This window comes from Polypterus senegalus, chromosome 9 (assembly GCF_016835505.1).
Source record: "Polypterus senegalus isolate Bchr_013 chromosome 9, ASM1683550v1, whole genome shotgun sequence".
Classification (NCBI taxonomy): domain Eukaryota; kingdom Metazoa; phylum Chordata; class Cladistia; order Polypteriformes; family Polypteridae; genus Polypterus; species Polypterus senegalus.
Window position 1 is genome coordinate 120,561,311 of NC_053162.1, and position 18,138 is coordinate 120,579,448.

At 34.5% G+C, this 18,138-nt stretch overlaps 1 protein-coding gene across 1 annotated transcript in view; it reads right to left on the reverse strand.

The window, feature by feature from the left end:
• Positions 1-1,445: 1,445 nt before the first annotated feature.
• The window catches only part of LOC120535680 (DBH-like monooxygenase protein 2 homolog), a 43,125-nt gene continuing 26,432 nt past the window's right edge, over positions 1,446-18,138 (reverse strand). The window contains exons 8-14 of the mRNA XM_039763653.1: positions 14,092-14,258; positions 7,328-7,419; positions 7,107-7,203; positions 5,573-5,632; positions 5,344-5,450; positions 4,801-4,903; positions 1,446-1,948 (exon numbers count right to left, since the gene is read on the reverse strand). Coding sequence (XP_039619587.1) covers positions 1,778-1,948; positions 4,801-4,903; positions 5,344-5,450; positions 5,573-5,632; positions 7,107-7,203; positions 7,328-7,419; positions 14,092-14,258 — 797 coding nt within the window. The 3' untranslated portion in view covers positions 1,446-1,777. The remainder of the gene's footprint in view (positions 1,949-4,800; positions 4,904-5,343; positions 5,451-5,572; positions 5,633-7,106; positions 7,204-7,327; positions 7,420-14,091; positions 14,259-18,138) is intronic.

The following is an 18,138-nucleotide window of genomic DNA, read 5'->3' on the forward strand; positions in this document are numbered from 1 at the left end:
CATTTTTTCCCCTGTCCTTAAAACTCATTAAAAAGAGTTTTTAGTGAGCGGGTCATATGGCTATAGCGCAAATTCTTGCAGTGTTAGTTTTCTCTGTTGTTCAAGGTTTTCTTAGTGTTATTCAATGTTTTTACATTTAGTTTACTATTACTCTGTGCTTTCTATGGTATAGTTAACTATATTTGTGCTTAAAAACTTAAAAAAATATATATTTACATACAGTTCATACGATCTGGAACGGATTAATTGTATTTACATATAATCCTATGGGGGAAATTACTTCCGGTCACGACCAAATCGGGTTAGAAACAGAGTTTTGGAACGAATTATGGTCGTGAGCCGAGGTTCCACTGTATTACTGTCAGACAAAATTACAGGCATTTTACGGAAATACAAACCAGTATTACTGAGAGAGAAAATTAAAAGCACACAATACAGTGACACATATTACAGCCACATACAAGGTCCCTTATAGACTGTTCATACTAATGTTTATGCACTACTGTTCTAGCGCCCGTTATTTTAGCGGGCTTAATGTCTAGTATATATATATATATATATATACATATATATATATATATATATATATATATATATATACACATATATATATATATATATATATATATACACTCTTTGGGGTGCGAGCAACTGTTGCTAGGGGTGCCAGAATTCATCAAGGAAGAAAAATGAAAAACATTATTTGTACAAAATCTTAATTTATTTATCCATTCCTAAATAATTAAATGGGCAGGCTATTTCGTATCAATACACTGTTAAAACGGATGACTCCCGCATATATATATATATGACAGCAACACTCATATCAATGACAAAACAATTACATTAATAATCATGTTACGTTATTTTAAAATTTTTCATTTTCTTTTTCATAACTTCTTTAACACACTACTTCTCCGCTGCGCAGCACGGGTATTCTGCTAGTATGAATATAAATTAGTATTTTTATATATTGGTAATAATCTACCTTTACTGTTCTCTTTTAGTTGATGCAATGAAATGTCACATGTTAAAGGAGAGCCCTATGATGGACAGATGCTCTGTCCAGGGCTGTATCCTGCCTTAGTGCTGCTCAGATAGGCTGTAGCCCCTTTAGGACACAGAACTGGATTAAGCAGGTTTTAGAATATTATTATGTAATACACTCATTCATAGCGTTCAAAAGCAATCAGTGTGATCTTGCCAATACTTATTGATTATACAGTATGTGAGTGGCTATGGTTCTTGAAGCTGATTAACTATGAACAAATTACTTTTCTAATGAACAAGAAAAAAAAAAACATTTTAAGGAAGACATAAATGAGTGATGTTATGTTTTCACCCTTGATAAGAGTTTTTAAAGACTACTCAGGTGTTCCAAAGATGGCAACTTGGCCTTTAGCACTATAATGTCCATAACCATCTCAAGAAAGAGGCAAGAGGCATTAGATATATCTTACATTTTATTTTAATTTTCAACAAAGCTCAGTGTAGAAATATTTATTTTCTGTAAGTGCAGTGTTATTTCTCCACTTTATTTCTTGACGAAATGGCCATGTTAATTTACTAGTATTCCACACCTTTGGAAACATATTTAATATTTCTGTATCTCTATTGTTTCTGGTCAATTCCAATTCTGCTACATCAGCTTTGTAGAAAATGCAGTTTTTTACTGTATCCTTTACTCGTATTACTATTATTTTTTACTTATAGTTTATTGTTATGCAGACAGATGAAAGTATGCGTATTCATATCACTTCAGTGTAGTAGATTATCTTTAAAGTGCTTCTTCAAGGTAATATATGACAACAATTAACAATATCAGATACAGTAGAGAACAATAGTTGTTCAAAATTGAATTGCCATGGCCAATGGGGATAGATTTGCAGTCTGCCACCAGAGATGACTGCATGTCAAGAATTGATCCTTCCTGCATATTAATTCCAGCCTACAAAACAAATATATAAAAAGTAATGACTGCAGTTAAATATCATTGAACACAACAGTACAAATGACTGATATATAAAATATGCTCATTTGGAAATTTAAAGCATAAAAGTCAAGGCAAGTCAAGATAAAATTTTAATGAAAGCTTTTTTTTTTTTTTTCAAAATATCTGCATGTTAAGTCTGAATTACCCTCTTTGAGAAAATAAGTGTGCCCTCCAATTTGCTGGCATCTCATCTAGGCTTGATTCCTGCATTGCTTCTGATGCTACCTGGGTGGGACCCAGTTTTTTGTGATCTAGTACTTTTTTTTTTTTTACTTAAATAAGTTGTCCTAATTCTAATGATCAATTCTCATCTAATGTTTAGCAAAGATAATATGGCAATATTGGACCAAATCATGAATTTTCTGTCATGTTTACCCATTGCATTCTTTTGTTGTAAGATAAAATGAAACACTTTAGATTTCTAAAAGTGGGTAAAGCAGAAAGTATGAAATTCCAGTATTCTAAAGTGCTGAAAAAATAAAAAATTCAGATGCATAAAATTGTGTGCAACATAAATTCTACAAACTTCCCCTTTATAAATCGCAATCAAACATGAATTTTAACACATATGCATGTGCCTTCAGCCCCACTCTGATCCTACGTTTACAGTATTTGAATATGCAATTAAATGCAATTCAATGTAAAAAAGCCCCTTCCGTTCATTGTTTTGTTCAAAGACAATGGCAAAAGCATGTATAAAAATGATTAAAAAAGAAGAATTTCAGCGAATTGAAGTGGAATCAAACAAAAACGTACTTAAGCAGTGGTATAAACAACAAAGGAAAATTGATAGAGTAGCACAGTGTGACGAAGGCACTCAAAAGTTCAGAAAGTTGCACAGTGCCCAATATAAAAAAGAAGTGGTCAGATATCAAAGCCACCATAAAAAGGAGAGTTGTAGCATACAGTCTGAAAAAAGGTCTATATCATGATTAAGGTCGAAATGTCGACTTAAATCTTGAAATTTCCACTTTAATCTCATAGTTTATTTTGTCATTAAAGTAGAACATCGGAAAGTTCATCTTAAAAGTGATGTTTAATTTACTAGAGCTTCTCAAACCCCATTGTATCTAAAGTAGTATGTTTACATTTTTCTGTTCTATGTGTTCCTCAACCCAGTCATTAATCGCTACTGCTTCTTAAACAGGCTTTCTCTTACACCAACAGGAGCATGCAGGCAGTGATCACCACATAGAATACATTACATTCATGATTTATGTAAACTTGATATAACTTTCATGAAGAAATGCACAAAAGCATGTATTGAACATGTGGCGGCATAGTGGCACAGTGGTTTACAGAGCTGGCGCAGTGTCCAGAGATTGTTCCTGCCTCCTGCAAGATGCTTACTGGGTATTTGACTTTGGATGGAATAATTTATTGCAGTAGTACTGTGCCTGTCAAACGTACCAACCCCCAAATCCTGTCCCTTCTATTTTCTGTCTCTATGTAACCAATTGCCACAAAATAAGCCTGCACTGCAAAAAACGAGTGAAATGTACTTATATCATAATTTTAAATCTTTTTTTCCTTATTGTAAGAATTATTGACTTGTCAAAAAACCTGTATTTACAATTATTTAGCATGTTTTGAGAAATCTTGTCAAGTAAATTTTGCTTACCCCATTGGCAGATTTTTTTGCTAAATAAAATCAAAACAACTCTCATTTAAAGTTTTTTTTGTCTAGTTTTTGCATATGCATTTTTTGCATTGTGTAATAAATGTAAAACCAGCCATAAGTAGAATGCTGATTTTTCAAAGCTTTTAAGAAGCATTGAAAAATCTTCATTATACATGATTAATTATTACATCCATCCAACCAGGGTTGCATCAGTCCCAGTAAGCATCGAGGCAGGAACAATCGCCCCCACTACGTCCCCACATTCTGAATTATTACAGTACAGTATACATTATTTAAATTAAGTTAACAATTTATCTGTAAAATGTTATATACATACTTTCATGCATTTCATCATAAAAATGAGTACAGTACAGTATACATCCTACAACATAGTATTCTAATCACTGAAGATTACGATGTTTAACATTATTGACAAACTACAAGACTGAAGTAGAAATTTCAAGATTAACATCAACTTTTTTACTTTAATTTTTTACATAGACCTTTTTTTTCTTCATGGTGTCCCTAATTTTTTCTTCTTTGTGGCCCTAATATACTTCCACATGACACTCAGTCACTTGTTTTTTCACGTCGACGTTGACCACTTCTTTTTGAAATTCTTTTTTTTATATATGTTTTTATCATTGTCCTTTAACAAAATACTGCATGGAGTGGGCTATTTATATTGATTTGCAAATTCAGATAGGCAAAATTCTATTAAGGAGTCGGGGTAGGGCTGTAGGCACTTGCACGTGTGTTAAAATTCATGTTGATTGGGATTTGTAAAGGGGAAGTGCGTGGAACTTTGCTTACACATGGTTTCATGCAACTGAATTTTTTGTGCGTATGCACATTTATAGTTATTATGAGACCCGTGATTATTGAGAATTCTGTGCATCATCCACTAAGTCTTGCTCAGTACATTCATGTTACGTGTTTCAGGCAGTATATTCATATAATGCAAGGCTTGTAATTATTGAACATGTGGAAATCGGTCATTTTCTGCTGCAATTTCTAACTTTTGCAGTTTTGGTTATATGTAAAACATACAGTATGTCTTTCATTGCTGAATAATGTTAATTCAGAATAAAGTTATGTCAAATAGACCTGATTCATAATATAATTTGTTCATTTTTGTTGTATGAGAATTTTATTTAGAATGTGTTTTGCAAAAAGATCTACTTACAGTTAGATTGATCACCACCACAGTTTGGGTGCTTGTTTTAAGCAATTGTTGGAATAAGGCAATTGAATCATTGTTCCAATTTGATGTTGTTTGACTCATTATGCTGAAAGATTGAGTTGAAAAAACATTTACTGAAAAGGCAAACTTTTATTTCATTTCATGCACCTTTGCAACTAAGTCTTCACTGAACTATTAAAATTAGAGTCATGTATAAAATACCAGAAAAGGCAGCGACTTTTGCAATTATTGTAACAAATGAATGAACGAATGAAAATCTTCCTAACACATGAACTGAAATAAGTCAAAGTTTATAGAATTATAACCAGACTATTGTCACATTGTGGACATATTATTTATTTTCAAGAACTACAGAAGACCCAAAAACACTAAAAGGACATTAATATTCCTGAATTGTCTTGCAGTTCAGATTGATTTAGATTCAATTCAACATTGGCACAAATTGCATTTCAGTATACTAAATAGTTTTTGTACATTTTTTTTTTTACTATTCCCACACCACAATCACAAAAGAGGTTTACTGACCTTGTGTTATAAATGACCTGTGGCACACTGTTACAGTTGGCAATAGCGTTTCTGGGGTAATACATCAGAAAAGCAAGGCACATTTCATTGGTGGTTGAAAGCCCCATCTGTAAGGAGAGATGAACTTGAAGGTGAAGCTAACTGAGACAAGTAACAAGAACGCATATACTGTACAATGAACAACACCAAACTTAAAACAGAGGATAAAAGCCTACAGCATGATACTTACTGTGGTAACATTGTTGCGGTTGGTTGTATTGTAGGTGCATTCCACTACAATTTCATCACCCTAAAATATAGCATTGAATAAACTCAATGTGCAATAAAAAAATAAACAAAAATGAGTTGTAGATTGTTACATAAGACAGGAAAAGTTTTCTAGTGGATGAAGTATTGGAAATGAAAAATATTACTTTCTGAATTCTTACTCTCACATAATAATCAAAGCCAGACAATCTTCACTAATTCCATATAAGTGCAAAATTGTAAAATGAGGTCTTTTGTGTTGTATTGTCTGTGCAAAGCAGTTCAGCATGTATTGTATTTTAATGTGTAATAGGCCATATAAAATGCTGTTTGAAGTTCTTTAAGTATTCTCTTATCTTCTGCATCCACTTTCTCTATGGCAAGATTGTTTGGGTGGCAGAAATCCTCAGCATCACAGAGTGCAAAGCAAGAAGTAAGCTAGAAGGAATTATAATATATTGCAGGACCACACATTGGACCAGTTAAAAGTGAACAATTGTCATGCCACATAGGTAATTAAGATGTATGAGGAAACAAGAAAACCCTATAAAAAAAGGGAGAAAGTGTACACTTCATAATGAACTGCTTTGGTTTACTTTATCTAGGTCAAAAGGTACTATTGGCACAGCATTAACCACCGTTTTTATATTCTCCCTTTGATCTAATCAATAAAATAAAAAAGGAAATATTTGAGAAACAGGTGTGACAATTATTAACTGCACGTACAGATGCATGCATGTTTTTATTATTTTAAGGGGATTTAACTACTTAATACTTATTTATATACCACCACCTCTTGTCTGTTTCATTTACATTCAAATTTGCTATGTACCTTTAATCAAAGGTCTTTTCTGTATGTACTGTATGTACTTTTCTCAAATTTTTAATATAAAATTAAAGAGATGTAAACTGATTAATCAATCAAATAATAACAATGGAAAAATGAAAGGTTCTGAAAAATGATTACTGTATTTATTTTTAGCTTGTTAGAATGTGTTTTATATTGCAACTTTACTAAATACCTTTATTATTACATTTATTTTTGTTCTAAAGGCCATTGGTAAGTTTGCTACATTATGTTTACAAGGTATACTGTAATTTTTCAGATATTCACTAAAGTTAATCAGCTCCTGTCAAATTCCAAAAACGCCTAATAGGAGATCTTTTATTTTATTTGTAAAGTATACTTTCTGAAAAAGTATTGAAGGTTCAGAAGACCTCTCAAACATTTAGTAACAAGGTAGTACTCAAAATCACCCAATCTTTAAGAAGCATATTTGTTCATACAATTAATGTACAGAAACTTATTTACCCATGTTTAGTGCTTTAAAATGTTTGCATTTCAAAAGAAATAATGTAGTGGGAAACACATACTAGTAATTTTTACTGGGAAATGTTTTTTTTAACAAGAAGTCTTTTTTTAAATACCAGAACAAGGGATCAGAAATTAATATGATATTCTTAAAATTTGAGTGGCAGCTGCTGTGTCATATTCTGTGTTCATCTGTTGTACTTACTACTGTAACTACTGCAGTTTGCCCTAGAAATATGGTTCTTTGTAGACTGAAATCATAGTTTTCATTTACTCCTAAAAATCCAATCTGTGTTTTGTTCCTGTAATAAACAAAAGCAAATAAATAATTAAATAATCAAATAAGCTAAATATGTTAGGAGTATATACTCATATTAGAAGTGAAATAAACTGATTTGTACTGCATAAAATATACAAGGATCATACCTGAAATGACCAACTCTGATAGCCACTCCAGCAAGATGGGTGTGCAGCAAAGATGCAAAAACATTGAGATCAGAAACGGGACCAGATGACAACTGAAGAGAAAAAGACAAAATGTCACTTTTTAAAAACTAACACATATATTTCAACTGAATGGTCAAACATGCATATCCGTGAAGAAACTAATGGAAGAGCGTTCATAATAAGGAATGAAACTGAAACTATTTTTTTCAATCAGACAGCTTTGCTGGTAATTCTGTTTGGTGGCATATTATAAAGATTATCAATAGTGAGCCTATATGGTTTACTAATTAAAATTCCCAGACTGCATCCTGGTGGTTCTTGTTCAAATCCCAGCAACAGAGGTAACTATAAGAAGAAACAATGAAGTGGCTAAAGCATTTAATTTGAAACTTGAAAGCAGAAATAGAACTCCCTTATTATTATTATTATTATTATTATTATTATTATTATTATTATTATTATTATTATTATTATTATTATTATTATTATCCTGTATCCAACTAACCCAGGATACAGGTGGTAGCCAAAGGTAAAAAAATACCATAGTAATACTTTAAATTTTTTGATTTAAAGTTTGTGAATTAAATAATAGGCTACTGTAGGCTGCGGCCTATGGGGCTCGACTAACTATAGAGCCCTGTTGTAGAAAAAAAGGAGAAAGTAAGTGGATTTATTTCTTTAATGGCAGTTTTATATCTTTTTAGAAAAATGAAGCACAAATATACCTTCCATCACCTACAGGGATGCTCTGGCTATTGGGAATGACATTACAAGCCACACCATGCTCTGCCTCTGCGATGCACTGTCGAGCCACAAACTTTTAAACAGCGCAAGCCCAGAAACAAGAAAGAAATGCAGCACTTTTTGATTTTTTTTTTCTCTCATTTCATTTAAACTGTTTTTTGCTTTGTTTTAGGAGGACTCCAACTTTATAACATGCGGAATGGGGCTAATATTATCTGCAAACCATGAACAAATACTCAGGTAGGATTAAAACCTTTCTTTTTCTATGTCTTGATCACTCACACATTGATTTTTAATAAATTCAAATTTACCATATGCAATGGAGCAACAGAACTGGTTATAGGAAGATGGACAAGCTGCTCATGAAGTGTCAGAAAGGCAGGGGTACAATGTGGGACCTGAACAGCTTGTGCCTTTACAGCAGTGAGTCCTCCATACCAGTGGTTTCCAAGTTCAGTCCTGGACCCCACTACTTTACTGCACTCCACCACTTTAATTTAAAAAAAATAGGGAATAATATATGGATGTGCAGTAAAGAGTCCTAGAAAAGTTGGTTTCTGGCTAAGTGTGGTGCACCAGATTGGACAAAAATTTATGGCCAATTTTCCAGGGCCACTGTGTAAACTGATGGAAGTGATCTTGTTGTCATTATGTTGCTAACACCATATTTTCAGTTGCCTACTCCTTCAGTCACTGTTGCTGATATCATATGGTTGGTCTAAATACCATACTGTTGTTTCATAGAGCACATCCTAATATATTGTGGCATTGGTATGATAAAAGCTTGTTGTATGCATCAAATACCACACAGTGATTTGCATTTCATGCTTGCAATGGTAACTACATGAAGAAAAGGCTTGCTTCTGTTTTTATATCTTGTTTCAATCTGCAGTTTTATAATTACACTTGGTCATTATTTCAGTAGATATCTTAAATGTAGTCAGAAACAGAAATAAACTGCTTGCACAAGCAATTCTAAAAGTTCACATACATGAAATTGCCCTGACGAGGAAATAATTACCAAATCACTGACTTCTGCCTAGCACCACTGTTACATTTTCTTCTTAAAAACTCACGCATGTTATTGCCCTGAATCTGAAGATTGTGAGAATAAATAGATTAGGAAAAGAGCAATATACATTAAGGAAACTCATTCATTTAGCTCAATAAGTAAGACACAGAAGCTACTACTTAGAAAAGGATGCCCAACAATGTGCAGCACCTGAACAAGGAAGAGGCTTCTACGGTTCACTGCTAAAAGGTCTTATTAAAATTATGGACACGGGAGGGGTTGGTCCCTTTGAAATTAACAATGGCTCAGTGGTCCAGTTCAACAGTTTCACAGATTGGCTCAACTTGAAAACAGTTCTCAGTTAATTCACAGCTGATTTTTGGGACCAGGACTGTAATCAAGACAAAAATATAGATTTTGTGAGTGTGGAGCAATACTAGTGTTGTCACGCACAGTGCAGTGCAATATTGATGACATAACCCAAAAAAGTGTAAGACCAACAATCTGACTTAGCAAAGTGTTGATCATCCCGGAGAATAAAAATAAAATTGGTGTCCTTGTCTAAGTAATTACTGGAGAATCCTGAGGCTGTGTTTAGAGACATGAAATGCTGGTTAAAGTTTCAATACAGGAAGGAAGACAGCTGAGAGACTGTTACTCCACAAAAAGCGATTTGCTTTCCTGGTTACTGCAGATAGCTGTCATGGGAGATTTATCCATGCAGCTGTGCCTTGCAGCTTGTCATAATCAATGTGATGAGGAGAAAACAGTGGCACACCTGGGCGTGGAATTGAAGGAAGAAGTAGCAAGTTATTATATTACACTATATTAATGGAATAGGGGTCAGAAAATGTGACTGGCAACTAATATGTGAATGAAAATTTTGAAAGTTTTCGCAATTTGCAATTAAATTGTGACATACTGATAAAATACATGTGTACACACAAGAGAAAATACATGGACTTCTTTGTATAGAATGAATTGCTGAACTCACAGACTGAAATGCGGAAATGACATTACTGCAGTTGCTTGACTTGGTTAACAGAATGTCTTTGTTTTATTTTGGTTAAGGTTTAATAGTCTATCTTGGTTTAAGCATTCCTATTTGATTTGTTTACAGTATTTACTGCTTGATTTAACAAAAAGCTAAATGAGAAATCCATTTGAATGGCATATTCTATTAAAGTTAACAAGAAAGCATAGCTCAGCACTCACAGTATGGGCATGCCTTATAGAGAGAAACTGTAAACAAGACAATAACCTAGTTAAAGCTCACTTTCGAATAATATGAAGAATGTCTGGAATGGACTGGGTATTATTACTTGTCTCAAGTAATCCAGGGCTTGGGTGCTACAAGGTAATGTAGACAAAGCTTACGCCAATTTATAAGTAGATTTTCCTTCCCACTGCCACCTTCTTCCAATGACCAGTCACCCCACACCATCCCTTCTACATCAACATCTCCTACCATTTCAACTGGAACAGCCAGTGACAAGTACACCTCTGACCATCAGTGTGGACTGTCCATAACTGAACACCAAGTAAGGAGACAACTGAGGAAGCTACACACAGGAAAAGTTATGGGGCCAGATGAAGTTATTCCTCGAGTTCTTAAGGCCTGTGCTGACCAACTTTGTTGTGTCCTATGTCACCTGTTCAGTCTGCCAATAAGGCTTCAGAAAGTGCCATAGCTATGGAAAACATGAATTGTTCCAGTTCCAAAGAAGGCAGGCACCTCTTCATCTAATGACTAATGACAGTGTCACTTATGTCTTGTATCATGAAGACCTTTGAGAGACTGTTCCTGGACTATATGAGTCCTCTTGTACAAGACGACCTGGACCCACTGCAGTTTGCCTATAGGAGTGGAGGATGCCATTATCTATCTGCTGCACAAGGCTTATTCTCACCTGGACAAAGCTGGCAGTACTGTGAGGATTTTGTTAGATTTCTCCAGCACCTTCAATACTATCCAATCATCTCTGTTAACCTGAAAACTCAGAGACATGCAGGTGAATGAGCCTTTGGTTTCTGGGTAATGGACTGTCTGATGGGCAGGATGGATACAGTTTGTGAGAAGTGTCTGCATCTTAACTTCATCAAAACCAAAGAATTAACTTTCATTACACCAAAGAGCCTCTATGTGCAGTCACTATTTACTCCTACAAGTACTCGGGGATCCACATTAATTACAAGTTGGATTGGTCATGGAACACAAACAAATTATATAAGAAAGGGCAGAGCAGGCTATATTTTTAGGAAACCAGATTTCTTTAATGCGGGAAGTAACATCCTTCATATTTTCTATAACACTGTGATAGCCAGTTTGATTTTTTATGGTGTGTTGTGCTGCGGTGGAGGGACAGAATTATAACAAAACCGAGTGCTATTATGAATAATGCTGCACATCCTCACTCCGTCATACTAACACTGAATACTTTTATCTAACAAATTATAAAGCAGAAGTTTGTCAAGGATCGCTACTGGGACTCCTTTCTACCAATAACAATACATCCGCATATTATTTCACTTTGACTGTGACAGCCAAGTCAGAAGTTTTGTTTCTTTTACATTTTCTTGCATATAGTCAATCTGGTGTTTGTTCAGACCAAGGTGTATGTGCACATTTATTTGTTTATTTACTTAACTACCTATTTACATATTTATTTTTAAAGACCTTCAGTAGAAGAGCCAAATTTCACTTTGGGGACAAATAAAATTCTATCTGTTTATCTGTCATTTAGAGAGTCTTTTCTGAGAATGAAATAAGGTACTGTGAATCAGCCTCTAGACTCAGTAAAGAAAAATTTCACCACCTCGAAGGAAAGACCATCTTAAAACTACTGTAGCTACAAGAGTCTTGAAGATGTGCATTCCACATCAACTAATGCCAGGGATTCACCCACTAATGTGATGCAAGGAGTAAAAGTTGCCCCTTTTCACAAATCTTTAAAAAAAATGAGTATTGGTAATTCAGGCATCTGGAGTGCCTTTTTATGCTATTTTGAGTTTGTGGATTATGAATTTGATATGTTTGATATTTGATTCTTTACTGGTAGTTCTAGCCTTCTAAGAGCCAATCACAGAAGTTTAGAAATGACAAATTTCACACATAAGCATATGGGGTATGGACTAGTTTAGACCATTAAAGGTCAGTTAAAAATTAAAAATATTATATTTAGGCACACTATATTATGCCTGAGAAAGAAATGTTAAATTAATTAACATTAGAATCCATGAAGCCTACAAAATATTTGTAAAAAAAAATAAATAAATAATTGAACTTACATGCTGCTGTCAATGTATTAAAAACTGAAGCCCAAATATCAATCGACAGAAACTAAACATATCATCTTTGTTGGTACCGAGGTAAGAACTCCTGTCTCGCAAATAAAGGGTGGCGGGTTTGATCCTGGGTCCTCCCCGATTTTACCGTTTTCAGTAGTGATCTGCTATTATTAATACTATAAATAATAAAATATAATAAAAACATAAATTTGATGTGAGTGTGTAACACTCGGTATAAATTTTTGTTACTTGTAAAAGATACCACTGAAGGCAGCGTTTCTCAGCCTTTAAGTGTTTGTGACCCGAGTTTTCATAACAGTTTTAATCGCGCCCCTTCTAACATTTTTTTGAAATGGAGATGCATATTTTATTATACCTACTTAACTTTTATCGACATTTATCTAACTCTATATTTATTGTTCTAGTATCAGAATGTAGTTTAAGTTAACTTGCTTTGATTTCAACAGATTTTTTTTCATATTTTTAATTCTTGTTTTCTTTTTTTCACATCTTTGTGCCCCAATAAGGGGGCCCGCCCCACAGGCTGAGAACCACTGATGTAAATTTAATAATTCCTGTTGTTTGGTTATATTCTTTAATAAAAGCCCACTTATTTTTTATACCTATTGTGAAAGTGTTTATTTGTTATTTGGACTTCACACATTATACACGCTACATTAGCATCTTGTCATTATTATTATAATGTGAAAAATGTTTCTGTCTTAGTTATGTGTTCAACATTTCTTGCCTCACATTTTCTGTTATCTTACATTTACCCAGATCGTTGTAGACATGGAACACACATGAAATGTATGTTTTCCAAATAACGATATATTATTTACCCTTTACAATTCCAGACACGTTTAGACTTTAGCTCTGAGAATTTTGTGTCTGACTTGACTTCAGCTGCCTCGGTGGAGGATGAGTGAGCAGGCTTCCTGCTGCTTGTGCTGATTGACACATTTGCAAAACAAAGATGCTGATAACGAGGTGAAAGGGAGTTTAAGGTGGTCCGACATTACAAATATTTTCATAGGATTCAGGGATTCTAGTGCTAAAACAGTTTTATACAACAGCAAGCTTCTCAAGAAAAATGAGTTTTGTATGCCAATAAATAATGTTAAAAAAAGATTAAACCCCTGGAATCTTATGGGAACTAGTTTGAGAGGGCACATTGGAAAGGAAAAATGTGTTGCACTGACACGGATTTGCTTTTTCACTACTGCTTAAAGAAATTAAAATCAATAGAGACATCATCTCTTGTATATCTCACCTTCACCCTTCTGGTGCAATTGAATAAAAAGACCTTCTAACAGAAAATTGGCGTTTAGTGAAAAAACAATTCTGTCAGTGAGCATGTCAATGCAAGATTCTTGTTTCTCTTAGTTTTCGTTTGAATAACACCTTGTTGCCTACAGCAGTTAAACAGGGTTCCTCTGCTGAAACCCAACTATGCACATGTCTCTTTTGGACAGTTTACACATCATTTAAATTTTGAAATGTTATTTTTTTAATTACAGATGTTTCCTTTGCAAAAACTGCAACTAAATTTCACATATGGTATAAATTCTGAAATTCTAGAATATATCTGTTTAAAACATTCACTCTTACTTTACTTATCCATCGCCTATTAAAAATATGTGGTGCATAAGTCATGATAAAGTAGCAGAGCAAGTTATCAAACAATAAGAGTACTCACAGAAGGAAATGTGCTGGTTTTACACAAGCCATAGCTTTTAAATATATTTGCTCCAGGAGGAATTAAATAGTTTTGGTCAACTTCCACTCCAGTTTCTAGAATTCCTGCATCATACTGACGTACATAAGGAGTATAGTAGAATCGAAGGCCAGAGCTGTCTACACGACCTGCCAATAAAGATAAACAAATATTTATAAAGTCACAATTATGGTACAGAATATTTTATGCATTCTAATACAGTCAGAGAAATTGTATTGTTTAAGTGCTACAATCTGATGATCCAGTTGACCTTACACAGTTATTTAATTTTAATTCCTCATACTTTGATATGGAGTGGTGGCTCTGAGGCTAGGGATCTATGCCACCAATTGGAAGGTTACCAACTTGAATCCTGTAAATGCCTGAAATGAGTCTAATCCTTTGGGCCCTTGAACAAGGCCCTTAACCTACAATTGCTTCATTTATGGTGTATAAAATCTACAAATTATTCTCTATATTTTTATTATTATATTTTGCTTAGTCCCAACAAGATGAATTCAGATGTAGGAGACATTATAATAAAAAGGCATTTCCTCTTCCCTTACACCTCACTTTTATAACAGTTGTTCACAGCATAGTGCTAAATTGGTATTACAGCCTGGAAAGGAAGACTTGCCTACACCTCAGGCTATTGGTTACTTTATGGATGGACATCTGGGACAACAATTTGTTTTTCAGCCTGAGAAAGGAGGACATGAGGCAAAATCAAAGAACTTTGTTTTCTGGGAAAAGATAGATTAAAGAGTTTGAGCAAAATTCATCCATCGTATTGATTGCCAGCCAATAATGTGCATGAAACATTCATGTGTTGTGAAAACAGCATGAAACTTTATAATAAATATGCCTCATTTGAAAGCAATGTCAGAAGAAGAGAAACAGTGAAGATGGAAGAGCAACGTCAGAAAATAAAATAAAGACACATGTGACCAATTTTCATCCGATCATCAGTTAACAGCACTTTCATCCTTGACATCACTGATTCCTTTCAGGAAGATTTTTTTTTTTTTAAGACTGTTTTATCCAGACTTTACCATCGATCTTATTTTCTATTGCTTTTTATTGTTCTCAAATAAATAGTAACTTGTTTTCATCTTTCTATGCTTTGTCTTAATGTCATAAGTTATTGAAATAATAAGGTAGATTTCTTTGAACACCTGGGGCATCATGTATAAATGGTGCGTACGCACAGTAATGTTGCGTAAGGACGTTTAAACGTTCAAATTGCGCTGTATAAAACCTAAACTTGGCGTAAAGCCACGCACTTTTCCATGGTACTTCAAACCCTGTCATACGCAAGTTCTCCGCTCAGTTTTGCAGATTGGCGACACCCAGCGTCAAAGCAGTGCTACTGTTCCTGTGTGGTTATCCTTTCTTTTTCAGGTCAACATCCCTGATGCGGCTTTATAAATACACTGACATTAACCACATATTGTTTATTAGTTTAATGCATCTGATTGTAATTAACCTGTAACAGTATATTGGTCCACAGAATGGTCAAACTATACCATAACTGCTTTAACGTTGTTACTCTCACTGCACATTCTTCTTCTTCTTTCAGCTGCTCCCGTTAGGGGTTGCCACGGCGGATCCTCTTTTTCCATATTACTCTCACTGCACCACTCGGAGTATTTATATCACTGTATCTGAGTGGGGAATCAAAGAACTACAGAAGCTGAGAAAGAGAATTATCAGAATACAGCATCAAGTATATGCTGCCTCAGCAATGCTGTCTATTGAACTACTTTCACACGGCAAACGTTTCAAAGCCTTTCCTTTACAGACCTCGCAGTTCAGAAACAGTTTCATCCCAAGAATAGAATAGAATAATTACATACTTAATACGAAGATATTTCAATGTTCCTTAAAAGTTTTGAAAAATCGGAATTCTAAGCTTACAGGTGGCTTAACGTCTATTACAGAGCTGATTGTATGCCGATTGGGTATTTGGAGAAAGAAAAGTAAGGACAGGAATTGGAGGTTAGTACGACTGAAAGAGACAGTACTGCTGAAATAAAGCATTTCATCGAAGGTTGCGCATGGCGCAGCAAGCATCTTGCGTAAGACATGAACAATCACTGTGCCACCCCCATGTTTAATAACATGATTTAACTCCTATCATCGTGAAAATTATATCACTTATACATCTCAGTATTTTAATTATACAGAGAGCTGTAATATCACAAATGTAATGGATTCTGTGTCCTGTTGGAGAAAGAGAAAGCCAGTTTAAGAAGCACATATGATTCATACACATAGAGCACATAGAAGATCAAATACATAACAAAGCATTTAACGTGCTACTTTAGTTACAATGGGATTTGGGAAACTAATAAACAATTTTAAGATGAAGTTTATAATGATCTACTTTAATGACAAAATAAACTCCGTAATTAAATTGGAAATTTCAAGATTAAAGTTTACATTTTGTGCTTTTTTCCCACTATGTGCCTTTTTTTTTTGTCTGTACTTTCAAAAGCTTTCATATGACACTCAGACAGTGGGCTACGATTCACCTTTTCACGGCGACTTTGATATGTGACAACTTCTTTTTTATTTCGGGCAATGTGTGACTTTTTAAACTTGAGCTTTCGAGTTTTTCTGACACTCTGTTATTCGAACAGCTTCCTTTTGTTGTTTATACCACTGTTTAAACCAATAAATAGTATGTTTTTCCTTGACTCCATTTGGTATTCTCTGAAATTCTTAGATTTTTTCCCGTGCTTTTTCATTGTCTTTTCAAAAAACGCTGAGCTTAAGGGCAATTTATATTGATTTGCATATTCAAAGAGGCGTAATTCTGGGAGGAGTTGGAGTGGGACAGCAGGCGCGTGCACGAGTGTTATTTTTCACGCTGACTGACATTTATGTAGCAGAAGAACGTGGAAGTTGGTGAACACACAGATTCCTGCATCTGGAATTTTTTGTGTGTAAGCACATTTCGGCTTTTGTGCTTACGTCATGTTATAGTGCAAATTCTACACACGGCGTTATACATGAGGCCCCTGGTGTAGCCAGAGATTTGCCATTACCTCTGTGCTGCAAGGTTTTAAGGCTGAGAGTGAGAGCTCCACTCAATAGTAGAGGACAGTATGTGAAGAAGGTATTCTTGGCTGATAAATGGCCTATAGTCAAGGATGCTGAGTCTTTGTATGTTTTAATATTTTCTTGCAAAAGTAATATTTACGTCTGAGATCTATTTAAAACATCATATGTTGTTCATGCCGATAATAAATAAGTCTCTTGATGTGCTGAGAGACTGACAAGTTGTGTTATTCTTATAGCACTTATGTGGTTAAAAGTGCTAAAAGTTAGCCAACTGTGTGTGTCATTCGTTGGGCACTGTTGTGGTTAGGTTCTCAGTGTGCGTTTCTATGTATGTGTGTGTTATTATTTAGAGTGCGGGAGTAGACCAATCCAATAACGAACTTGACACGTGTAAGGAGTAAATAGACAGTAACACACTGGGTATGACGTTAGTCTGTTTCCAGCCCAACAAGTAGGTCTTTCAATTTACAGGAAAAACTTAGGGGTTGCTGGCAGGATTGGCACTCCAACCATCATAAAAAAACACACTCAGTGTGATGTTGAGGTGCCACTTGCTGCAATCATGTCCCAATCCAGATGAGTTGTCGTTTAGTGGGTGTAACAATGTGATGTCAGCGCAATCTCCCAACTTCTCTCCTGACACTTTGCAAAAGCCAACTATTCTTGTTTTTTCACCAGTTATTAATATTTAATAGCTGAGTGACATCATACTTAATATGTTTGGAAATGGTCAAACGTATGTCAACATGCCTTGCAATATACATAATTATACATTTAAAAGATCCCAGGTTAATATGAGAAAACTCTTCGGATTTAAACATAGTTGTTTGTCATGTATTACAGTCCACTGCTTGAATTTTAGTTTTTACTGAGTCTGCTTACAGTTTAGGTGTTGCATTTGACACTGTACATTACATTATTGAACCTATGACTACACTATAAAAAAACTGGCTTTACTTGCTA